The sequence below is a fragment of the Cnephaeus nilssonii genome, assembly GCF_951640355.1.
Source record: "Cnephaeus nilssonii genome assembly, chromosome: 2".
Taxonomy (NCBI): Eukaryota; Metazoa; Chordata; class Mammalia; order Chiroptera; family Vespertilionidae; genus Cnephaeus; species Cnephaeus nilssonii.
In genome coordinates, this window is record NC_137073.1 from 3,804,320 (window position 1) to 3,829,935 (window position 25,616).

At 54.0% G+C, this 25,616-nt stretch overlaps 1 protein-coding gene across 1 annotated transcript; it reads left to right on the forward strand.

Annotated features, from left to right (window-relative positions):
- Window positions 1–861: 861 nt before the first annotated feature.
- Window positions 862–25,320, forward strand: LOC307110020 (acyl-coenzyme A synthetase ACSM4, mitochondrial-like; the record flags this gene model as incomplete). Its single annotated transcript, XM_079789035.1, has 13 exons — window positions 862–1,062; window positions 3,093–3,303; window positions 7,184–7,391; window positions 12,052–12,195; window positions 12,894–13,050; window positions 17,740–17,819; window positions 19,235–19,358; window positions 20,333–20,413; window positions 20,548–20,649; window positions 21,064–21,191; window positions 21,280–21,379; window positions 23,211–23,330; window positions 25,076–25,320. The coding sequence occupies 13 exons, from the start codon at window positions 862–864 to the stop codon at window positions 25,160–25,162; spliced, it is 1,743 nt and encodes a 580-aa protein (XP_079645161.1). The 3' UTR covers window positions 25,163–25,320.
- Between the last annotated feature and the right edge of the window lie 296 nt (window positions 25,321–25,616).

Sequence of the window (25,616 nt, forward strand, 5' to 3'; positions counted from 1 at the left end):
TGGTGGTGAGGGGAGGCTGGCGGTGGGGGGAGGCTGGCGGTGAGGGGAGGCTGGCGGTGCGGGGGAGGCTGGCGGTGGGGGGGAGGCTGGCAGTGGGGGGAGGATGGTGGTGGGGGGAGGATGGTAGTGAGGGGAGGCTGGTGGTGGGGGGAGGCTGGTGGTGGGGGGAGGATGGTGGTGAGAGGAGGCTGGCGGTGGGGGGAGGCTGGTGGTGGGGGGAGGATGGTGGTGGGGGGAGGATGGTGGTGAGGGGAGGCTGGCGGTGGGGGGAGGATGGTGGTGGGGGGAGGATGGTGGTGGGGGGAGGATGGTGGTGAGGGGAGGCTGGTGGGGGGGGGAGGCTGGTGGTGGGGGGAGGATGGTGGTGGGGGGAGGCTGGCGGTGGGGGGGAGGCTGGCGGTGAGGGGAGGCTGGCGGTGGGGGGGAGGCTGGCGGTGGGGGGAGGCTGGTGGTGGGGGGGCTGGTGGTGGGGGGAGGATGGTGGTGGGGGAGGCTGGTGGTGGGGGAGGCTGGCGGTGGGGGGGGCTGGCGGTGGGGGGAGGCTGGCGGTGGGGGGCTGTCAGTGGGGGGCTGGCGGTGCGGGGGGCTGTCAGTGGGGGGGCTGGCTGCAGGTTGGGGGCTGTCAGTGGGGGGGCTGGCTGCAGGTTGGGGGCTGGTCGGAGGGAGGCTGGCTGCAGGTGGGGGGCTGGCGGGGCCGGCTCCTGCAGCTCTGAAGAGGAGGGGTGCTGTCCAGGTGTGCACCCTTCCGGGGCCCACAGTCACTTGGCGGCTCCCCGGAGTGTGGAGCGTGGGGAGAGACTGACACGGCCCCGCCTCCCGCAGGCGGTGGTGCTGCCCCGGGCAGCCAGTCCCTGGGGCGCCATGCGGATCCCGTCCGGCCGCTGGGCGCTCGGGCGCCTCTGGCTGGCCCCGCCGGTGCGCCGCCGCCTTCACGCGGGTCCCCGGCTCCTGGCGCCCCTGAGCCTGGCCGACTGCGAAGCCATAAACCGCTGCGAGAGGCCGCTGCCTGAGCGCTTCAACTTCGCTGGGGATGTGCTGGACCAGTGGGCCCAGAAGGAGAAGGTACGCGTGGTGGTTTCGGGGTGCGTGGCGTCCCTCCCCTCGGTTCTGGGCCCGTGTGCCCCTTTAACGTGGCCTCTCGTGCCCTGGGTCTTGGTCCCGACAGCTCTGCTCTCCCAGGGAAGACGGACCTCAGAGCTGCCTCTCTCTGGAGCCTCGTCGGCCCCTGCACCTCCCGGCCGCACACAGGGCGCCTGGCTCTCCTCTCTGCTCAGGACACGCCGCCGGCCTGGTCTGGGGCCGCCCCGCAGGCCTGATCAGGGGACACTCATCCCCGCAGCCTCGCAGTGTAGCCTCGGTCCCCCTGCCCCGCCCCCGGGCGCCCTGTGCTCCGAGGAGCCCTGGACACAGGACTGACTGGCGCCGTCACCCTTCCCTCCGCGGGAGAGTCTCCTGTCCGTCTCTGAGGTGTTTTGGTTTGGTTAATCCTCACCAGAGGATACTTTTCCATTGAGTTTTAGGGAGAGTGGAAGGGAGAGGGAAAGACAGAGAGAGACACCGATGTGAGAGAGACACATGGTGGGTTGCCTCCTGCACTCGCCCTGACAAGGGCGGGGAGGAGCCTGCAACCGAGTTACATGCCCTTGACTGGAATTGAACCTGGACCCTTCGGTCAGCAGGCCTCCGCTCTATCCACTGAGCCACACCGGCTGGGGCGGCCCTTCGTGCTGAAACTCCCTCTACCACTCGCTGCTCTCTTTCGTACAGAGCGGGCAGCATTCACGGGGCACTGTTTCAGTGCCCTTACCCTCCGGTGCGCTCCCTGACGCCCTGAGCAGGGTGCTGACTCCCACTGCGGCCTTCAGGGCCGGTGCAGGTAACTGAGTCGGGGTGAGCACAGCAGCTCGGTGCACACAGACCTGGCAACCTTGGTGACACTCAGATGGCCAAAGGTTGGGAAATACTGACCTGTATTGTTTATCCAATTCTGTCACCCCTGGAGGTTGCAGAGAAGGAACTTGACCTTGTAGAAGTTAAGCAACTTATCCAAGGCCATCCGTTCCAAAGGGACCTGAACCAGCCCAACCTCACAGAGCTCGGTCTGCAGGAGGGCCCGGCGCATCTGACACAGGCAGCGCCGCGGTCCCTGGGAGGGAGGAGCGCAGGGCTGCGGGAACAGAGAGAGAGAGGGCTTCGGGAACAGAGAGAGAGAGGGCTGCGGGAAAAGAGAGAGAGAGAGAGAGAGAGAGAGAGAGAGAGAGAGAGAGAGAGAGAGAGAGAGAAGAAAGAGAAAGAGAGAGAGAGGGCTGTGGGAACAGAGAGAGAGAGGGCTTCGGGAACAGAGAGAGAGAGAGCTGCGGGAACAGAGAGAGAGGGGGGGGCTGCAGGAACAGAGAGAGAGAGAGGGCTGCGGGAACAGAGAGAGAGAGGGCTTCGGGAACAGAGAGAGAGAGGGCTGCGGGAAGAGAGAGAGAGAGAGAGAGAGAGAGAGAGCGCTGCGGGAGGCTTTCCAGAGGGCGGGGGCAGGTAAAGAGCATCCTGGGAGGGGGGGCAGGGCATGAAGCAGGGGTTCTGCAGCACAGAGGACTCGCGGTGTAAACCTTGGTGAGATGTTTCCTCCAGAAATCAGTCAGTCAAGCTGCCGCCTCCTCCCAGCACGCCCAGCCCCTCTGCTGCCTGGGAAGCCCACGCCGCCCGAGGGTGCACCCCGATGCGCTCACTTGGGGCACCCAGGGGGTTATTTAGGTGGAACAGGATTTAGCGTCAGCCAGGAAGAGCTTTCTGCAGGGATATGGGGGGGGGGGGGCTGGAGTGTCCGTCCTCGTGAGGACAGAGGCCAGGACGCCCTGAGGACACACCGCACCCAGAGCTGATGGTCCCGGAGAGACTGATCAGCCTGACGGGGTCGCATGGCAGCCAGCGGCCAGGGGAGGGCAGGCACCAAGACCGTACTCAGTAGGGGAGGAGCCCCCAAAGACAGCTGGGTGCTGGGCCCTGGCCCCCCAGCGCAGGGCCGAGGGGCGGACAGGGGATGTCCCTCTGCTTGGTGACCAGCCCTAAGCCGTCTCCTCTCTCTCATGTGCTGTGGCCAGACAGGAGAGAGGCCGGCCAGCCCCGCCCTGTGGTGGGTGAACGGCAAAGGGGGCGAGGTGAAGTGGAGCTTCGGAGAGCTGGGCACCCTGTCCCGAAAGGCCGCCAACGTGCTCAGCGAGCCTTGCGGCCTTGCGAGAGGCGACCGAGTGGCGGTCATTCTGCCCCGCGTCCCGGAGTGGTGGCTGGTCAACGTGGCTTGTATGCGAACAGGTCAGTGTCCGTCTTAACTTTGTAAACCAGACAGAACAGAGCGAGACTGGACGGTGAGGTTTTTCTGAACTGTTAGTTCTGACTGAAGCAATGCATACCAGGACAGCAAAATCAGAGCTGAAACTAAGGGCAACCATGTGTAATAATATTAATAATAAAACTACCTTATTAATAACAGTAAACTACCTTAATAATAATAATAATAACAATAATGAACTACCTTTGGTATTATGACATTATTGCTTTGCAAGAGAGGACACTGAGGTTCAGAGAGGTTAAGAAGTTTGCCCAAAGTCACACAGCTAGAAAGTTATGCCATTGAGACTTAAACACAAAGCCCTGCCAAAGCCAGTGTGGGGGCCGACGCCTCTTCGCAGTGTGGACTGGGAAATATTTACCCGGTGATCCAGACGTTAGGACTCTGGTATCTGAATTCTTCCTGATATGAAAACACAAAAGGAGGCGAAGGCATTTTAGAATGCAAGGACTTGTGAAAATACGACCGTGGACCCAGCTGGAAAACCTCTGCCTCTTTCCAGACAAAAAGGTGAATGTACTCAACGACACGTTTTCTCCAAAGGCGTCATTTATACTGTACCCCAAATCCTACAGGCTTCTTCTCTCCTCTAGGACAGAGGGCTCAAAAACCATGGCCTATGAGTTCGCCACCTATTTTTGTTTTGTTTTTTTGTTTTAAATATATTTTTATTGATTTCAGAGAGGAAGGGAAAGGGAGAAAGAAATAGAAACATCAATGATGAGAGAGAATCATTGATCGGCTGCCTCTTGCACGTCCCCTACTGGGGATCGAGCCTGCAACCCAGGCATGCACCCCTGACCAGAATTGAACCTGGGACCCTTCATTCTGAGGGCCGACGCTCTATCCACTGAGTCAAACCGGCTAGGGCTGGCCATCTATTTTTGTAAATGAAGTTTTACGGTTCAGTGGAATACAGCCATGCCCGTTCGTTTATTTACATAGTGTCAGTGTCCCTGTGTTCTACAACAGCAGAGTTGCTCATTGAGACAGAGATGTTTTGTATGGCCACAAAGCCTAAAATATCTACTATCTGGCCCCTTACAGAAAAGTTTGCCAATTCCTGCTCTAGAACATGGCATACATGTTTATAAATCAGTGAACAATAAGAAAGAATATAGTTCTGTGGAGAACACACAGATGTTTGTTTCAATAGGGTCAAAAGTAGAAAGAATTGGAAACAGCTACATAAAGATGATCAAATAAATTATAACTGACCTGAGACTAAGGCTTAGTGGAGATGTGTTTATTGCTAATTGAAATTACAGCGCCTCAACTGGATGGATGTCATTAAAGAGAAATTATAAGGATGTCATCATGATGTTTAAAAAAATGCTCTTACTGCTCATGTTAAATCAAAATAGCAATACATAAAATTTATTTCACACTCACTATAGAAAGGAATTTGCAAATGTGAAACCAGTTGTGGGTTGGAAGGAGTTGAAGGCGGTTTATTTGTCATAAAAATGTATTTAGAATTATTTAACATGACTTGTGCCATTTGTGCATTGTGAAGATTAAAAGTCTACCCACAAACTGAATAGTCAAAAGCATTCAGTTAATTAAATGTTAAGCAAGCAGTTGGTTGTTTTCTAACAAGATGATTAAGTCTTCTGAGTGAACGCGGGGATGCTCACACACCCCATGGCAACGGCTTTCCTGGTGCTGGGAAGTGTGAGGCTACAACCAGCCGAGCAGCACTCCTCGCTGCCCATGGGACCCGTCGCCGGCCAGCGCCACTGAGTGCTCACAGTTTCTGAGCTGACAGGAACAAGTGGTTGCAGAGTAAATAACCCTGTTTCGGTAGTGAGTGGACACCTGCGATCCTCTGAGGCAGCGGTCACCAGCCGGGGGTCTGCGGACCACTGGTGTCCACGAGGTCCGAAAGGTTGGCGACCGCTGCTCTTAGGTGCTTTCTGGTGTGTTTTTTAAAATACATTTTTATTGATTTCAGAGAGGAAGAGAGAGGGAGAGAGAGAGAGAAACATCAATGATGAGAGAGAATCATTGATCCCCTGCCTCCTGCATGCCCCCTACTGGGGATCGAGTCTACAACCGGGGCATGTGCCCTGACCGGAATCGAACCTGGGACCTCCTGGTTCATAGGTCAACGCTCAACCACTGAGCCACGCCAGCTGGGCTCTAAGGTGCTTTCTTACTTCCTCATCATCGCATATTTACCTGTTTTCTCAAGAGGGGATGATATGTAAGAGCTTTAAAATATATTCTTTGAATAAAATCTCCTTCCTAGGAATTCAACTCTACATCCTCCTATTTAGCTGACTTCAGGGAACTCACCAGGAAGCAGGTCCCGGGTCCGTACAAGTCTTGGGAGCCTCTGAGTCCGGCTCTGCCACTTGCTGACCCGCCCGCAGCCCCGCTGTCACGTCGCTGGGGGGACTGGTTTTCAGTGAGATGCCAGGCACACGAGTATCAGAGAGAGTGGCTCTTCACACACACACACACACACACACACACACACACACACACGCACACACACACATGCACACACACACGCACGCGCTGCCTCCTTCCCGCTGAGTCACTGCAGACAGGACAGCCGCCTTCCCACCGCCTTTCCCCTCCTCCCCACCTCCCTCCGCTCCCTCCTAGGAGCTGGCCGCCTCCGGGGGCGTGGGGTGAGCTGAGCCTGAGCCGTGCGGTGCTCCCCAGGACGCGGGCCGCTGGGAAGCCTAGGCGTGAGGGCCGACTCTGCCGCTCACCAGCCCGCCTCAGGGGCCCTCACTGGCAGCCACTGCGACCCGCAGTGGAACAGTGGTCTCCTGGCTTTTCTGGCCACGCAATTGACCAATAAAAATATCTGGGACACATGCCTCGACTGCACGGCGGGGTTCAGGACCCGCAGGAGGGGCTGGTGCACAGATGAAAATGCTAGACAGAAATAGGAATTATTAGGGGTGGGGCCAGGTGGAGCCTCTTTCCTGAAGAGGCACCGAGCCCTGGCCTCGTCCGCTTTTATTCAGTTTCAGGTGCCCATCCCGCCCTCGGCAAAGCCGCCGTCTGAGGGCAGTGGAGAGCAGTGAGGTCCAGGAAACACTGCCTGGAGGCTACCAGGTCAGACTGCTCCGAGCCACCGCCACCTCCACACGAACACGGTGCCCAGCCCAGCCCTGCCAGCGCCCAGGTGCCTCGGCCTCCGCGTGCCTTGGTGCACGCTCATGACGGGGCTGGTGCGCGGTGGCTTTCCCGCAACACACATCCTCCCCTCTGGATACAGTCATTTATATTGTAATATTGCATGCATGATCTAAAATATGTGCAAAAATGAGGTAAAAAGAATTCTAATATTTCAATAATTTTTTTTAAATTTTAAATTCTTTTCTCATCCCCTGTGGATTATCTTGCAAAACTCACTTTGGGAACCACTGGTTCAAAAGTGTTCATGAGAATGTGTTAGGAGCTACAGAGTGTGATATGATAATGCTTAAAATGTGTGATTTAAGTATGATGTGATAATGATTAAAATGTCCCATGAAAATGCTGCACAGCAGTGGCCCACGGTTATGATGCCTCCCGTGTGCCGGACACTCACTATTATCGCCCTTTTACCGCCGGACAGGAGGCACCGAGAGGCCGGTAACACGCTCACGGTCACCGAGCCAGGAAGGCGCAAGGGCAGGTCCAGGCCCAGGGCCGCCGGCCTCTGAGCACAGGGCTCGCCCGCATCCCCCCCCCCCCCGGGCCAGGGTCCTGCGGGGCCCGGGGGGGCAGGCGGCGGACAGCGATTACGCAGCTCCTCCCCACGGGGACAAAGCCCGAGCGGCCACGGCCACAGTCTCAGCCAGGGGACCACAGTCCCGCTCAGCGGCCTCTCCTTCCCAGGGCTCGTCTTCATGCCGGGCACCACGCAGCTGACCGCCAAGGACATCCTCTACCGGCTGCGGGCCTCCAAGGCCAAGGGCCTCGTGGCCAGTGAGGAGGTGGCCCCCGCAGTGGAGTCCATCGTGTCCGAGTGTCCTGACTTGAAGACCAAGCTCCTGGTGTCTCCGCGCAGCCGGCCCGGGTGGCTCAGCTTCCAGGAGTTATTTCAGTGAGTACCCCCGACCCCGCCCCGCCTCTCGGGGTCTCCTTGCTCCGAGGACTCAGCAGCACTGTGCGTAGATCTGGGATCCTTCCCAGAAGAGAATCACCTGCCGGGAGGTCCTAAGGGCGAAAGGGAGGTGCAGCTCTGTGTCCTTTCCCTGCGCCCGCCTCGGCCTGTGGTGAGTGCCCTGCACGGGTGGCCTTGCCTCCTTGTGGCCCACACCTCCCACATTCAGCTGCCTGATGCCCTCTGGCCTCCCTTTTATTCCTCAACCACGCCCTACCTCAGGGCCTTTGCACCGCTGTCTCTCCTGCCGGGGATGCTCTTCCCAGTCCTTCCTGTCAGATTTCAGTTCGAATGTCTTCCCCTCCGTGAGCCGTCCCCGGCCGCCCATCTAGGCAGGAGTCCACGCCACTCCCGAACGTGGGTGCTGTTCTCTTCACAGCCCTCGACGCTCCCTGAATACCGTGTCCCGACACTTTCCCCGTTTACTGGTTGGCTCCTGTACCACAGAGATGGGCAAATTAGGGACCACGGGCCAATTCTGGCAGGGCACCTGCTCTTGTAAATAAAGTTTTATTGGAACACAGCCACACGCATTGTCTACACCAGGGGTCCTCAAACTTTTTAAACAGCGGGCCAGTTCACTGTCCCTCAGACCGTTGGAGGGCCGGACTATAGTTTAAAAAAAACTAGGAACAAATTCCTATGCACACTGCACATATCTTATTTTGAAGTAAAAAAACAAAACGGCAGAAACACCCGCATGTGGCCCGCGGGCCGTAGTGTGAGGACGCCTGGTCTGCACATTGTCCACGTCTCACCAGAGCCCAGTTGAGCAGATGCACAGCCTGAGACGTTCCTGTCCGGCCTCTGCAGAAACAGCTCGCCGACTCCCGCCCCACCTGAGCCACGAGGGCAGAGGCTGTTGTTGGTCACGCTGTCCCGTTTCCTACTTCAGTTGGCGCTGAGCAGTATTCACCGAAGGGATGACTGGAACGGGTCACGTCTCTCCGTTCCCTCACGTGTGCAGTGGGAATGGCTGCCCTGCACGGTGTCTCGGGGCGCTGAGGACGTCGCTCGTGTGAGAAAGTGGCTCCTAAACTGCGAAAGGGCCTGGAATGCTGGTGGGTGGTCTGATCCCTCAAGCAGCTGTTGGGTGGCTCATGTTGAAAGCCATCATTCTGTAGAAATGTGTAGGGGAAAACATGAAACCCTGGCGAGTAACAGCAGTTTCCTTTGTGGGAATGAAGTTTTATCCGACTAATGATACAAACCAAGTCCGACTGGCCAATCCCCAAATTCTCTCAGGGCCAGGCCAGCGAGGCTGTGTCGCTTTGGCTAGTCAGGAGGCCTCCCCGAGCCTGTGTCTTCTCCAGAAAGCAGGCGGGGCCTCCCTCGGGTGTGGAGGTGGCCGAGTGGCGAGGCGCGTGCAGTGGGGCTCGGAGCCTGGCGGGGCCAGGGGTGATCGCCGCCCTCCTGGCCGTCTTCACACCGAGGTCCTCCACGCCGGCCCGGCGCTGGCTGCAGAGGCCTGACGCCCATCCCGTGGGGAAGGGGTCCAGCACGCTCCCTGACACACGTGTGCGCTTGTTTCCCGGTCAGGACTGTGTGCTCTGTGCGTCGCGCGGTGTAAGGGAAACGTGAAAGGACAGGTACCGGACCACAGGCACTCGGATTCTCCCGGTTTCCTCCGCCGCAGACCCGCACCGCCCGTGCCAGGGCCCGTCTTCACAGCCTGCAGCGTGCGGCTCGGGCCGGGACCCCCAAATGGGCTGTAAAGCTGACAAAAGAAAATGCCTTTGGCCTCAGGGGAGGTAGAATGGGGAACTCACACAGGGGTGTTTTCCAGGACAAAGGGAGCGCCACTGGAATGAACGACTGAGGCGCGTCTCGCTCCAAAAGGGCCACGGACGGCTTCTCTGCAGCCTGGGACGGAGCGCTGGCCTGGCCACGCAGGCCCGGGCCGGCGTTCAGAACCCGCCCCCGGCGAGATCGGGCTGAGGTCGCCCTGTCGGGGCCAATCTTCTGTCAAGGAGGTCCCCTCCTCCTGCCTCCCCGGGACAGAGGACCACAGAGGCTCCCCAGGACATTTATAACAGGATGTGGGAAGGTCAGATTATGGGCCAGGCCCGGCTTCCTCCTTCCCCATCCTGGCAGCAAGGGCTCCTCCTGTGGGTCCGGACCCCTGGATTCTGTCCCGCGGGACGGGAGCCGTGCTCCCGGCAGAGGGCAGCACAGAGGGTGGAAGCGGAGGCGCCCTCGGGGGTGCGGAGCAGACAGGGGTGGGGGGGGCAGGGCGGAAGCTGGCCCACAGCGAGGCAGGGCTGGCCTCTCCTCTAAGGACCTCACCTGCGCAGCCCTGACCTCCACCCCACAAGCAAGGGAGGCCGCTGACGAGTGTTTGGAAGGGAAGTGCCAGGTCAGTTCTGGGTCTGCGTGGATTTCCCCGGCGTCTGACTCCGGCGAATGGGACGGAGGGAGGAGGCGCTGAAGCCCAGCAGGACCTGGAGGTTGGTTGGACCTGGAGGATGAAGGCAGGAGCCCAGCTGACCGGCTGGTTAATTGGCAACTGCGGGGTGGCTCCCTCAGGGAGGAAGAGTCCAGGTGGGCAGGCTGAGATGGCCAGACACCCAGCAGGGGGAGATGTGCGTTTCGGACTCCAGGAGATAAAGGTACAATTCTGGAAGTCATCAGCATTTAATGGATCCCAAAGGCTATGACTCAAGTCTCCAAGAAAGGGAGGCAGACCAGGAGTCCTGCTTGAACATCTCCTTGTCACTCGCAGACTGGAATAGCTCTGCTTTGGGTAAAAAGTAAAACAAAAAGAATGAAAAGCCTATATCCAAGCGACTTTGAGCGGACTGAGAAGCATTCAGAGCAGGAGGTGTGTTCGCAGGGTGGACGGTGAGCGGTTCTTCCCGCCGAGACGGGAAGGGGCCGTGCAGCGGAGGCGCTGTGTGTGCTTTGTTTGTTACTTTGGGGGGAAGAGGCACGTGAGCAGGAAAACCACTTTGTTTTATGAAACCACACGGACAGTAAGCGGGTGGCCATATCATCAGTCTCACTGTTTGCGTTTCAATGGCAATCCTATTCGTTCGTCAAGATGAGCTAAAATGGGGTCCTCAACCCTGTTCCCTTCGGCCCAGAAACCTGAAACGATGATACAAGAGTCTCACAGGCGTGGAGGCATTTTATCCGTTATCTACTGAGCAACCAGACGCCCGAAACTGTGTCCAACAGCGACCCCTCCCCTGCTCACCACACTGGGCTCCGCAGGCAGCTGGCCGGCAGCCGCTGGGCTGGGCGTCGGGGGCCAGGCGTGCTGGCTGGGGCGCCCCACTGCCCCCACGTCCTCGCTCTCAGCGGGACCCTCTGAACTGCACAGGATGCCTGCTCCTCCCAGTGAGGGTGAAAGTGAAGCCGCCGGAGCGAGGCCTGGGCCTGGCGCCTGCACAGCCGCTGGTCCCGGGAGCCGAGCCAGCCCGCCCCGCCCCATAGCAAGGACCAGGCGTGGTCTGCGGGTCCACGGGAGACCAAGCAGAAGCCGCAAACAATACCACTTTACCACACCAAGTGGAGCTGCGGGTGAGAGCTGGCTGAGCGAGGGTTTGATGATTGACAAGGATCCAGGTTCACTCATCTCCCCACAGGCCGCCTTGGGTGTCTGCCGACCCCTGGGGGCCCAGCATGGCTGGGTAGTTCCAGAACCCTGCACTTTCACAGCAACATCCAGAGGCCAGAGGACAAGGCGGGGGCGGGGGGGGGGGGCAGCCCTTCCTTCTGGCTCTTTCTAGAACAGGGAAACATCCCCCATAAAGCCTGTGAGTCTCTGACCGGAACTGCCTCTGTGCCCGTCCCTAAACCATGTTTGGCTTAGGCTAACAAGACTCCGCTCCACCCCTCCCCGACCCCAGTCCCCGCTGAAGCACATGGCTGCCACACACCTGACAAGGTCAGAGTTTTACCAACGCAAGGAGGATGGGGTCTCTTTGGTAAGCAATTAACGGTGTCTGTCAGCAATATTGAAGCTATTAAATAAAAAGTATCAAAAGCTTTGATTCAAATACCAAAGATCTCCCTTTAAATCATAAAAACTCCTGAAATGTTAATAACAATGTATAGATTCAAAACTTTACAAAAATTCATAGATTAAAAAAGCACTGAGAAAAAAATGTTTAAATAAAGTACACATCTCTTTTAAAATATTTTTATTGATTTCAGAGAGGAAGGGAGAAAGATAGAAACATCAGTGATGAGAGAGAATCATGGATCGGCTGCCTCCTGCACGCCCCTACTGGGGATCAAGCCCGCAACCCGGGCATGTGCCCTGCCTGGGAATTGAACTGTGACCTCCTGGTTCATAGGTCGACACTCAACCACCGAGCCATGCCAGCTGGCATCTTGCTCTTTTTTTTTAATTGAAAGTGACCTTGGCCATGCCTTTGGCCTACAGGGAGGTGGAGCTTAGAGAGAGGTAGCTGTCAACCTCAGCACTGGTCTGCAGAGCCCCTGTCCACGTCTGAGCAAGCCTCTCCGGAGGCTGTGGCTTAGGCTCTGTCCTACTGACTGTCTTCGGGACCAAGAGGGCGTTAGTAGCGAGCAGAAGGGCGCCAGAGCTGAGCTGGGCTGCCGACGTCAGCCACATCCGGTCCATGCCTTACAGATGCGCCTCCTCAGAGCACAGCCGTGTGGAGACGGGCAGCCGGGAGCCGGCGGCCATATACTTCACCAGCGGGACCACAGGCTCGCCTAAGATGGCCCAGCACTCTCACGGCAGCCTGGGCATTGGGTACACTCTCTGTGGAAGGTAGGAGAAAACGCCGTTTCTGCTAGTCTGCCCTGGGCTGCTGACACGCGTGTCTAACTGCCTAGTGGACACCCCTGCTGCATGGATAGCGCCCATGTAACATGTACAAAACAGCTCTCGGGGCCCCTGCCCAGCCTTAGCTCCGTGAGCGGCCCCTCATCAGGCAGGAGCTCAGGAACCCGCCTGGCTCAGTCCCCTCGGGAGAATCCATCTGGCTCCTCCTCTCCTCCAGGCACACTGACGCACCCAGAAAGCCTCCCTAGGTATCCCCACAGGTCACCCCACCCCATCATTTCCTCACAGCACATCCCTGTGTGAAACCACGACACTGATTCACACACTAACTCATCTTGTGCTTCCTCACCGTCTCCTCCCTAAAACAAGAGCAGACATCTGGCCAGTCCTGCTCACTATGCTCGTAGAAGGTGCCTAGCGTATAGCGTTTGCTCAGGAAATATTTGTTGCCTCAATGGACAAACTCAGAAGATTATGCCAAGCCTAGCCTCCTTCTCCACTCTCAGACTACCTGGGGTTCGGAACAGTCTTCTACCAAAAGTGGGCGGTAGAAGCATTCCTTTTCCTGGGGGCTTCTTTTGACCCTTCTTTGTAGTCACTGAGGTTCCTGCCAGTCCTCAAAGGCGCAGTCTGTTGGCTTCCCTGGCTGTGTTGCTCTGTCTTGTTCCTCTCCATGTTGTTAGGTACTGGCTGGATCTGAGGTCCTCAGACACCATATGGAACATGTCGGACACCGGCTGGATCAAGGCCGCCATCGGCAGCGTGTTCGCCCCCTGGCTGCAGGGAGCCTGTGTGTTTGTGCACCAGATGGCCCAGTTTGACGCCGACACTTTCCTAGATGTAAGTCGTAACTTCTAGCTGCAGCTCTCCTCTGTCTTCCCGCAAAAAAAAAGAGAAAGAAATGAATCCCCAGAAAAGGGGGGAGGGCAGGGAGAAACATGGATCAGTTGCCTCCTGCACATGCCCTGACCAGGGATCGAAATTAAACCTGCAGCCTGGGTAAGTGTCCTGACTGGAAATCGAACTTGCCACCTCTTGGTGCTCCAACCCACTGCGCCACACTGGCCGAGCAAAGTCACTTCTTTGTAAGATACAGACTCTTGGGAGCTTTTTTTTTAATATGGAACACTTCACGAATTTGCGTGTCATCATTGCGCAGGGGCCATGCTAATCTTCTCTGTATCGCTCCAATTTTAGTGTACGTGCTGCCGAAGGGGGCTTTTGAATGTACTTCACCAGAGTGGAGAGGGAACACCCATCACACTCTTGGGCATAAAACCCACTCTTGTGCTTCAAATTGTTCAGGATTTGCTATTGTCACTACATCCATGGCTGCTGAGGAATCTGACTCTAGATAACAAATTAAGTCTCAAGTCTAAACAAATCTGTGGTTTCTGATTAGCGAAACAAAGACCATGACTGACAAATCCAGACCCCTGTGCGGAGGAGGCTGAGGCAGGGTTACCTGCTGCCAGAGCAGCCACTTCTTCTCCCCAGAGAGACTCTGCTAACGCTCAGGACCCGTGGCCTGGAGCCAGCAGCCCCTCCACTCAGCCAGGTTGCAGAGTAGAGGCCCCACCTTTAACCTTTAGAAAATGGGACTCAGGCCAATTATTTTCCGCCATGAAACACCAATTCAGTTTAAGAAATACATATCTTGAATGAACACCACTCCTGTGTGGGCAGAACGGCTCGCCTCACCCTGCTGTTTTGTTAGGTGGCCTGACGAGATGGCTTGCCCTCTTAACAGGAATGTCGGGAATGTAAGAACTAGAATCTCACAGCAGGTGCACAAAATGTCCTGAGGTACACAAGTTAACTCTGCAGCTTCAAACCTGCATTTGTAAAATATATATATATATATATATATATATACTAGAGGCCTGGTGCACGAAATTCGTGCACGAGGGGGGTGTCCCTCAGCCTAGCCTGCACCCTCTCCAATCTGGGACGCATCGAGGGATGTCCGACTGTCCGTTTAGGCCCGATCCCTCTCACAATCCAGGACTGCTGGCTCCAAACTGCTTGCCTGCCTGCCTTCCTGATTGCCCCTAACCACTTCTGCCTGCCAGCCTGATCACCCCCTAATCACTCCCCTGCCAGCCTGATTGATGCCTAACTGCTCCCTTGCCAGCCTGTTTGCCCCTAACTGTCCTCCCCTGCAGGCCTGGTCACCCCTAACTGCCCTCCATTGCAGGCCTAATCCCCCACCCAACTGTTCTCCCCTGCAGGCCTGGGTCACTCCCAACTGCCCTCCCCTGCAGGCTTGATCACCCTCAACTGCCCTCCCCTGCAGGCTTGATCACCCCCAACTGCCCTCCCTTGCAGGCCTGGTCCCTCCCAACTTCCCTCCCCTGATGGCCTGATCACTCATAACTGCCCACCCCTGCTGGCCTGATCCCTTCCAACTTCCCTCCCAAGTGGCCATCTTGTGGCAGCCATCTTGTATCCACATGGGGTCAGCCATCTTTGACCACATGGGGGCAGCCATCTTGTGTGTTGGAGTAATGGTCAATTTGCATATTACTCTTTTATTAGATAGGATAGAGGCCTGGTGCATAGGTGGGGGCCAGCTGGTTTGCCCTGAAGGGTGTCCCGGATCAGGGTTGGGGTTCCCTTGGGCAATGGGGTGGCCTGGGCGAGGGGCCTATGGTGGTTTGCAGGCTGGCCACGCCCCCCGGCGACCCAAGCAGAGGCCCTGGGATCTGGGATTTATTTATCTTCTATAATTGAAACTTTGTAGCCTTGAGTAGAGTCCAGGGCCCACCAGAGTGTGCGGGGAAGCTTGGCTTCCTCCATTGCTAGGGAAACCCAAGCCTCCTGCTCACTCCGTGGCCACAGCCATCTTGGTTGGGTTCATTTGCATACTCACTCATGATTGGCTGGTGGGCGTGGCTTGTGGTGTGGCAGAGGTATGGTCAATTTGCATATTACTCTTTTATTAGATAGGATATATATACACACACACATATATATGTATATATACATATATGTACTGTATATATATACTGTATACACACACACACACACACACATATATATATAGTCCTTACCTAATATGTTTTTATTGATTTTAGAGAGAGAAGAGGGAGGAGAGAGAGAAACATTGATGTGATAAACAACAGAAACATCGATTGGTTGCCTCCCAAACACACCTCGAAAGGGGATCAAACCCAAAACCTAAAACTTTAAAAAAAAAAATCATAGATTAAAAAAGCACTGAGATACATGTGCCGTGACCCAGAATCAAATCCGTGAACCTTTGGGACATGGGACGACACTCCAACCAACTGAGCCACACTTGCCAGGGCTAATAAATATATCTTTATAAAATATTAAATATTTTATACTTAAAATTTTTTTGTTTAAAGGCACCTTTAATATATTATCTATACTAATAATAGAGTAAGATGCAAATTGACCGTACCTTTGCGACACCCACCAGCCAATCAGGAGTGAGTATGCAAATTAACCCAACAAAGATTGTGGGTTAATTTGCATATGCAGGCGCCAAGCGGCTGGGGGCGGGGTGGGATGCTTGCATAGTTGCCATGGCGATGACACAGGCGTTCTTCACTGCCCCAGCTGCCCCGGGCCTCTGGGCAGCATGGGAAGGCAGAAAGGCGGCTCCGGCCAGAGCGAAGACGGTGCCAGCAGCCAGGGGAAGGAAGGCCCATTCTTGCACAAATCTTTGTGCATTGAGCCTCTAGTGCTTAATATAATATTATGTAAGATCTGTTAATAATATATTAATTGTTAATATTATTAATTGATATATTAATATAATGATAGGTTATGCAATTAATCGTATTTAATGTAACATTACCTAAAATATTAAAATAAGGACATTCTTGCCCTACCCTGTTTTACTCAGTGGTTAGAGCATCAGCCTTGGACTGAAGGGTCTCGGGTTCAGTTCTAGTCAAGAGCACCTACCTTGGTTGCAGGCTAGATCCCTGGCCCCATTTAGGGTGTGTGCAGAAGGCAACCAATCGATGTGTCTCTCTCATATTGATGTTTCTCTCTCTCTGTCTCTCCCACTCTCTCTCTCTCTAAAAAAAAAAAAAAAAAGAAAGAAAGAACATTCTTATTTTACAAATACAATGTGTGCATTTTAAGTGCTATGAAAGTGTTTGTGGATTTACACTATTCTTAGTCAGAGACATCCACTTACTGAGAACAGCTGGAATCCAGGAAGCAAGCACACACAGTAGAAATGCTTGCTTACAGGTGAGAGTCATACTTGGTCCATGATACCCAGGTGGCCTAGACACCCATCTGGAGAGCGTGCTCTCTGGCGCTTCCATTCAATGCGGACAGACTGTCAGTCATGGGACAGAGTGGGCCCTGTCTAGAAAGAGGACCTCGAAACATGACTATTTCTCCAGATGTGAGAGGCCTTTGATTTTAAGGAGCTAGAGGCATGAGCCCCGCCTGAAAAAGCCCTGCTGTGCATTTCACCAGTCCACTCAACAGGACTGAAGTCCTACAGAAGCAGTGCTGGGAAGGTTGGGTAGGTTTGCTTACAGATCCGGGTCGGTGCTGTCCAGGGGTCAGCACTTCAAAATTCCCCCAGGAGAGGTCATTTATGGCCCCAAATAGAATAAACCAGTTTGGGGTGGTTCTCAAATTCAACAGTTCACTTTTTGTTGAATTTGATTGTGCATGTTTATTACTGTAACATATACATACTAGAGGCCCAGTGCACAAATTCATGCATGGGTGGATCGGGGCTGGGCCTGTTGGCATGAGGAGATGGCAGGAGGTTGGCCAGCCAGCCCGCCTGGATCAGAGCCCCCAATTAGGGCCAGGCCGGCTGGGGGAAGGGGCCTTGATTGGCCAGTGGGCCTTGACCCCAATTGGGGTGGGTGGAGAGTGCCAATTGGGGGCCAGCAGCCTGGGGGAGGGGCCATGGGTGGTTGGCCGGCCAGCCCTGGCCCTAATCAGGGTGGGGGGTGATCATGGGTGGGACCAGCTTGGGGAGGGGCTGCGGGCCAACCAGGATGGTGGGGTCCCATCGGGGGTGTGGCTGGCCTGGGGGAGAGGCTGCAGAAGGTTGGCTGGCCAGCCCTGCCCCCTATTGGGTGGGTGCAATCAGGGGTGGGCCTATCATGGTGGGTGGGCTGATCGGAGGTGCAGCTAGCTGGGGGAGGGGGAGGAAGGGAGGGAGCATTTGGTCGGCAGGCCCTGCTCTTTATCAGGGTGGGAGAGTCCAATCAGGGCAGGCTGGCAGGAGGGAGGGGTCTCGAGTTTGGCTGCCAGCCCCACCCCCTGATCCAGCCAGTTGGGTGGCCACAGTGGGCATCATAGCGACCGGTTGTTAGGTCGTTATGGCCGTTACGGTAGCTGCCTTTTTATATATATAGATTCCTTCCAATAATTGAAAATTCCCCACAGACATACAGTCACTAGTATTTGCTTTGTTACCCCTGTGAGATGGACACAGAGAATTTGGGGCTGTAGCCATCAGCTCTGGTCATGGCCTTTCATCAGCCACATCTGACACCTGTGTCTCTCTCTGTCGTCCAGACACTCACCACCTACCCCATCACCACCTTGTGCTGCGCGCCCACTGTGTACCGGATGCTCGTGCAGAAAGACCTTAAGAGGTGCGTGGGTAGGAATCTCCATCTGAGCTACAAGCCAAGCTATAACGGGAGCAAAACCCTCTCTCCGCAGGGCATCCTGTGTGTGTGGAGGTTGAGCAGCATCCCTTGCCTCCACCTACTGGGTGCCGGGAGACCTCCTTCTCCACCAGCGTGACCATGAAAAGGGTCTCCGAATAGTGCCTAAAGCAGGGGTGGCCCTCTCTGCCAGGGCCATATGGATATGTAGAGCGTCATTCACAAAATTATCAGCTTAAAAATTACCCTGCTCTATTTGGTCCAACATTTACTAACTCACCCCTAAAGCCTTGGCAGGGCCGGACCAAATGATTTTGAAAGCCTTCTACAGCCCGTGGGCCGGACGTTTCCCACTCCTGCTAAAATCTCGGGGAAGGGGGAGGGACACAAGGCCCCCAGTTGAAGAATAACAGGGGTAGCCTCTAGGGGACATGGAACGGTTCCAGGGACAACCGGAGCCCCACAGTTCCAGCACCCCCACCACCTCCCACCCCCAGAACAGCCATAACTACATTTAGACTGCCCGGACGAGAGGCCTGAGGCCTTAGATTCGAAGGTTCTACTCAATTTGGCCAAATATTGTTCACCTGAACACCCAGTGGAGCTGCGCTGTCAGGGGAGAAAGGAAGGGAGAAACGCTTTAGTGGCGCCGGCGCGCCGCCTGTGCTCCGCGAGGTGTGGAGCCAGAGGCGAGAGGCCGAGAGGCCGGCCGAGCCCCGTGAACCTTCCGGAGGCAGCGTCCGCCCCGCGTGGCCGGCCCTCGGATGCGGCCCCTCGGCCCCATGTCAGGCCGCTCGGCCCGTGGGAGAGGCCGCTCCCGCTCGCACCGCGTCCCGAGGTCAGCAGCTCCGGCTCCCAGGCACACAAGGCGGGCTGGGCTCCCACCAACAGCGCCCGGGCCCGCGGCCTCGCCCAGCTCCCCTGACTGCACCCCAAGAGGGTAAGAGCACCTGGGGCTGCGGTGAGGACGCGGTGTCAGCCGGGGAGCGCCTGCCAGCGCCTCGCCAAGAGCAGCAGCTCCGCCCTCCCCGTGCGGCCTCAGTTTCCCCCGGGAAAGGGGCTCCGGGTTTGAGCCGGCTCCCAAAGCCCTGCAACCAGGCGCGCTAGCGTGGTCCCTTCGCGGCAAACGCTCGCCGCCAGGGATGACCAGCACTGTCAGCACCCCCCCCCCCTCACCCTTCACTCACCCGCAGGGTGCCCGCCCCGCCCGGAGACTGTCCTCACCGCTCACACGTACCATGGCGTGTGGCAGACGGAGGTGCGGCCCCTGCTCCTCCAGTACCTCCCGCGGGGTGCTCGTGGCTGGAACACCCTAACCATCTTGTGCAGAGAGCCACTCAGGTCGCCCCCTCCCCCCCCCCCCCCCCCCCAAGATCTCACGCAGCTCTTTGTCTCTCAAGATACAAATTCCCGAAGCTGCGGCGCTGCTTGACGGGCGGGGAGCCCCTCAACGCCGAGGTGCGGGAGCAGTGGAAGGGGCAGACGGGGCTGGACCTGCACGAGGGCTACGGGCAGACGGAAGTGGTAGGTGCCGGGGCACAGCTGAGCCCCGGAGTGTCCCTGGCCTGCTGGAAGTTTCTAGGGCGCTCCTTCCCTGCCAATAGTTATCAAAACGTCTGCGTTACCCAGTCAGGGCTGGCTGGAGGGGAATTGTGATGGTTCCTCATAGCCTCCCTGTCTCCTCCCCACCCAGAAGTTTTAGAGGGTGAGGGCGTGTGCAGCTCATCTTTGTTTATTACTGCTGTTGTTGTTACTTACTGATTCTGAGAGAGGGGAACATGGACTTGTTCCATTTAGTTGTGCATTCATTGGTTGATTCCTGTGTGTGCCTTTTCTGGGGATCAAACCCACAACCGTGGCATATCGGGACGCCGCTCTCCGAGTGAGCTACCCGCCAGGGCTCGCAACTCCTCTTTCCATCACACTCCAAGGACCCAGCGAGGTGCCTTAGCCTAAAGCAGTGGTCGGCAAACTCACTAGTCAACAGAGCCAAATATCAACAGTACAACGATTGAAATTTCTTTTGAGAGCCAAATTTTTTAAACTTAAACTATATAGGTAGGTACATTGCTATTAACTTAATTAGGGTCCTCCTAAGCTGGCCTTTGCTAAAAACTCAAGGGGCCAAAGAGCCGCATGTGGCTCGCGCGCCGAGGTTTGCCGACCACTGGCCTAAAGGAATGGTCTTCACAGTGTGGGCCTCAAACCTGCAGCGTCAGCAGCATGCGGGAATTCGATAGAAATACAAAGTCTCAGAATCCCTCTCCCCAGACCTCCTGAGTTAGAAACTCTGGGCTGGGCCCAGAACCTGTGTTTTAACAAACGCCAGGCAATTCTGACAAACACTCCAGTTTGAGAACCACCAGTCTAAAGTACTTTAGACTAGGAGCGCGCATACTGGGAAAATTGGTAAAAACCGAGTCCTAGTTGCATTGTCGTATATGAACAGCTGCTGACAAGGAATCTTTGCTTGCTTATATAAAATGTGCTCCCTACAGGGCATCATTTGTGCCAATCTGAAAGGACAGGACATTAAACCGGGCTCGATGGGGAAGGGAGTCCTGCCCTATGATGTCCAGGTGGGTGAGATCCGACTGGTTCAATAAAGAATGTTTTATGGCGTTTTCCGCTGATCAGTATAAAACGGTTCCTAACCCATTTCCAGTTTGTGAAAAGAAAACTTAAAGAACCTAAATTGATTCTTTCATTCTAGATTATAGATGAAAATGGCAACATCCTACCAACTGGCAAAGAAGGAGATATTGCCCTGGCGCTGAAGCCTACCCGGCCCTTCTCTTTCTTCTCGGAATATGTGGTACGAGAACGCAGAGCACGCTACTTACGCTCTAACAGAAAAGCTGGCGCAGGGGTTCAGACAGGCGCGGGTCCGGATTACTACCAGGTTCTGCATGGAACCTTGGGCAAGTCACAGCATCCAGTCTCTCCGCTGTGAAGGGAGAGTATCTTCTGTCTCCGCAGTTTTGTAAATATCAGTCTGCATGTTAGAAACCGGTGCGCGCTGTCCTCAGAAAGCACCCGGACAGGCTGCTGGGAGGGGAGAAGGCCCAGAGGTGAGACTGACTGTTATACTCTTGGGCCTTCCGTGTTCCACACCAGAAGCTGCTTTTAAGAATTCCCTTCCTTTAGAATTAGGGTGTGCAGTGTTAGTCACTTCAGGGCGCCTCTTCTATTCCGACCAAATTAACCCCGTGTCATCTTTGATTCCCAGGACAATCCAGGGAAAACCGCCGCCACGGTAAGAGGGGATTTTTACGTCACTGGAGACAGAGGCGTGATGGACAGCGACGGGTACTTCTGGTTTGTTGGCAGAGCTGATGATGTCATCATAACCTCCGGGTGGGTACATCTGCCACAGCTAGAGGGCCGTCCCTCGCCAGGGGAGCCTCCGGCCGGTGGTGCAGGGCTGTCCCGCCTCTCTCCCCAGGTACCGCATAGGGCCCTTTGAGGTGGAGAGCGCGCTGATTGAGCACCCCGCGGTGGTGGAGTCGGCTGTGGTCAGCAGTCCAGACCCCATCAGGGGAGAGGTAGCGTGAATGCCGCCAATGAAGCAGCAACTTCATTCTTCCAAGTTCTGTCCATTTGGCCACTAAAGAGTGAATCAGGAGCAGCCGTGTGATTCTCAGTATGAGGCACACACATGGCAAAAACGTACACTGGCATCCACATCCCACGTGGATTGTGTCCCAAAAGGGACGTTTTAGGATTCTTTTGGTGGCAAGTGACAAGAATGCAACTCACACTGACTTTTTTTAAGGAATTTACTGGCTTACCACAGTGAGGCCTCCAGGCACAGCCACACCCAAGGGTTCCCATGCAGGTGGCAAAACCTAGCGTCTCCATTTACACCAGCGGTTCTCAACCCTCCTAACGCCGTGGCCCTTTAATGCAGCTCCTCACGTTGTGGTGACCCCCAACCATAAAGTTATTTTCATGGCTACTTCATAACTGTAATTTTGCTGCTGTTATGAATCGTAATGTAAATATCTGTGTTTTCCGATGGTCTTAGGCGACCCCTGTGAAAGGGTCGTTCAACCCCCAAAGGGGTCGCGACCCACAGGTTGAGAACCGCTGGTTTACTGGCTCTGCTGTTCTTCATGGTGCCTCCATTTGGGGGCGGGGGGGTCTTTTTACTCGACAGCAGCCAGTTCCAGATAGGCACAGCTTCACCACCTCAGGGAAGGGGACGGCTTCCCTGCCAAGTCTCAAGCAACTCCCAGAATCCATGTGCCTGTCTTAGATCACGTCTCTAACCAAAGTGGTCCGGGATGGTGATGCGGCCTGGCCAGGCCAGGATCATGTGCGGGTCACTGGAGGCAGGAGTTAAAAAGAGTCAGCGCCCCCAGAGGTTAGGGTAACCCTCCTCAGGAAAGTCAGGGCCCTGTTACCAAAAAGGGGGCGACAGACACGGCACAAGGGCTGCGGGCTGAATGTACGCACATGGTCATGGACTCAGAACACATTTCCTCACAGAAACAATGCCAACAGGAGACGCTGGGCAGGTCGCCAAACAAGCCCCAGGAGCCGACCTAGAAGGCCATGACAGGAAGCTTGGGGGGTGACGGCAGGGCTCAGCTCCAGGAGGCAGCACGTGGGATGGAAGGGAGATTCCTTTCCTCACAGACATTTCCTACACTCAGTAGGGCAACATTTCAAAATCCCTTTTCCTGTCAGTATCCTTCCACAGCTTTCTCTACCCCTCACATAGCAGTGCCCCTGGGTCCCAGACCCGTACACCCTGTACCACTTCTACTCAGTGGGTTCCTGTCTCCCAAATATTGTCCTCCTGCCACCATCTTCTCATCCTCTCAACATAACTGATTTCAGCTGAACTTCAAAAGTAAACACAAATTAGAGTCAATGTGTGAATGAAATTTAAACTACACTTGCTAACCTTAATAATTACCTAACTGGTGGGTCTTAAATAGTATTACAAAGAAAAGCGAAAAATAGCAGGCAAGCAAGACTTTTAAAGGCAGCTCAGTCCTCCCCAAGATTCCACCTCCCAGCAAACACCACCCCCTTCATCCTCCCAAGCCCCTTTCACACCACATTCTCCAGAGCCCCCATTTGTCCCACTCATGCTCCTAGGGGTGCAGGTTTGACAGAGTGAGAGGGCATCTGTGAGACTGCAGTGCAAATACACGTGTGACCTGGAAGTAAGAAACCTTCAGCTTTACTGAACCCCTGGCTCACGCTCAGACCGTCCCCGTGGGTGAGACCGCCAGCCTCGCTGTGCCCACGCCTGTTCCGACTCGGAGGGGAATGTGGCTTCGCGGCACTCATCACTCAGCTGCTGCTAGCAAACCATGAGTGCTGGGTCCTGACCGGTCCCCAACTCTCACTCTCCTCCCGCAGGTCGTGAAAGCTTTTGTGGTCTTATCTGCGCCCTTCAAATCATCCGACCCAGAGAAGCTAACTCTTGAGCTTCAGGAGCACGTGAAAAAAGTAACTGCACCGTACAAATATCCAAGGAAGGCAAGTGTTTTGCCCCAAAGTTAAGTGTATGTGACCAATCAAGTGTCTAAGCTAGTAAGTATATACTAGGTGTACCGGTTAATAATGGGGATTTTGTAATCAAAGAAAAACACGATAATTTCAAGAGAAACATCAGAAGTGCTTTATTCAAAGTAATGTCCACCGCTAGCTACACATTTCCCCCATCTTTAGGTAATTTGTGGATACCGTCCCAATAGAACTTTTCTTGTTTTGAGGCAAACCATTCAGAGACCCAATTTTCCACTTCTTCGTACGTTTTGAAGTGCTGCTCAGAAAGTGCGTGTGCCATCGATCGGAGCACGTGGTCATCTGAAGGGGCAAGGTCTGGTGAATATGGCGAGTGGGTTAATACTTCCCAGGCAAGACCTTTTAACGTGTCTTTAACTGGTTTAAAGTGTGTGATGGTGTGTCACCATGAAGCAAAATTACTTCGCCGTGTCTTCTGGCCCATTCTGGTCGTTTCATGATCAAAATGTGGTTCAAATTGGTTATTTGTTGTCGGTAGCGATCAGTATTAACAGCTTCACCTGGGTTTAGCAGCTCATAATACACCACACCTTCCTGATCCCACCAAATGCAGAGCATTGTCTTCTTTCCGAAGCGATTTGGCCTTGCAGTCGATGTTGATGGTTGACCTGGATCAACCCATGATTTTGTGCATTTGGGATTCTCAAAATAAATCCACTTTTCATCGCCAGTCACAATTCGATGCAAAATAGACTTTCTTTCTTGCCGTTGAAGCAACATTTTACTGATGACTTCGGTTTTCCATTTGTCTTTCGTTCAGTGGATGTGGCACCCATTTTCCTTCCTTTAAAATTTTCCCCATTGCTTGTAAACGATCGGAAATTGTTTGCTGAGCAACGTTTAATCTTTCTGCAAGTTGTTTTTGAGTTTGACATGCATCTTCATCCAATAATGCTTGTAATTGTTGGTCTTCAAATTTTTTCGGTTGACCTGGATGTTGTCTTTCACATTGAAATTATCATTTTTAAAGCGTTTAAACCAATGTTCACAAGTATCTTGAGATGGAGCATGTTCACCATAAGCTTCCCAAAGTATACGATAACTTTTTCTTCAAAATAATGAATTAAAACTTCCCGCAAATGCTCTTTTTTGGCACAAAATTCAACATTTTTAAGTGTAAAAATATCTATGATGTTAATACCTTCAGCAAATTTGACATGAAGTTTTGAAGCTTGCTGTCAATACAACAAAATAGCATACATATCAAATTGCATATATATCAACATATGTGTAACTCCACCTATTGAAAAACTCCACATTATTAACTGGTACACCTAGTAGATCTTATTAGCTTTTTATTTAATTTTAATTTTTTAAAAATCTTTACTGTTGAAAGGATTACATATGTCCCCTTTTTTCTCCTCATTATAAACAGAAGATATGCATTTCAATTTGTTAAGCTCTAGGAGTTTTGCTTTAAAATATTTTATACTAGGACACTACAAATGCTTGATAAACCAGAAGTTTTAATTGACTCTGCAGTACTGAGTAACGAGTAAGAAGCCTCATAGGACTAAGTCAGTCCCATTCCATATGAGGGGGGAAAATGGGGGCAAATTGTTCCTAAAGACAGTACCCGATTCAGCTACCAGAGTGCTCTTGGGCCTAATATACTTAGAAATTCAAAGCATAGGCCTTGTACTGACAGTTGGGACAAGTCCAATGGAATTAGTGTCTCATGATGTTTTGGTGATTAGGTGGAGTTTGTTGAACAGCTCCCGAAGACCATCACAGGGAAAATCAAGCGCAACGTCCTAAGAGACCAGGAGTGGGGGCGGACATAGCTGGATGGAAGCAAGCGTGAAGTACCGACAGAGCGGCTTTCTCTTTCCTGATGGTTCAGTGACAACTCTCTTAAAATGCATAAGATTTTTCCTGGTTGAAAACTCAACTGAGTCTATGTTTTGTACTTAGCCAAAAAATAAATAAAAATCTAAATATTGAGAAGAAAATTGTTAGGATAACTAAACTGAAACAGGCAATGATTATGATTAATACTGTTTAAAATTGCAGGGATCAAATGATTGCTTGGAAATACACAGTAGACAATGAACTTATTTTGTCCTGATTAAACAAAAATAAAGATTAGAAGTATTCTAAGAGAAATGTTCAAGACAGAATTCTGCTTAATATTTTTATATATTACTAATTCTTTTTTTTATTAAGGTATTATATGTGTACATATCTTACATTGCCCCCCCTACACCCCACTCCCATACATGCCCTCACCCCTCAGAG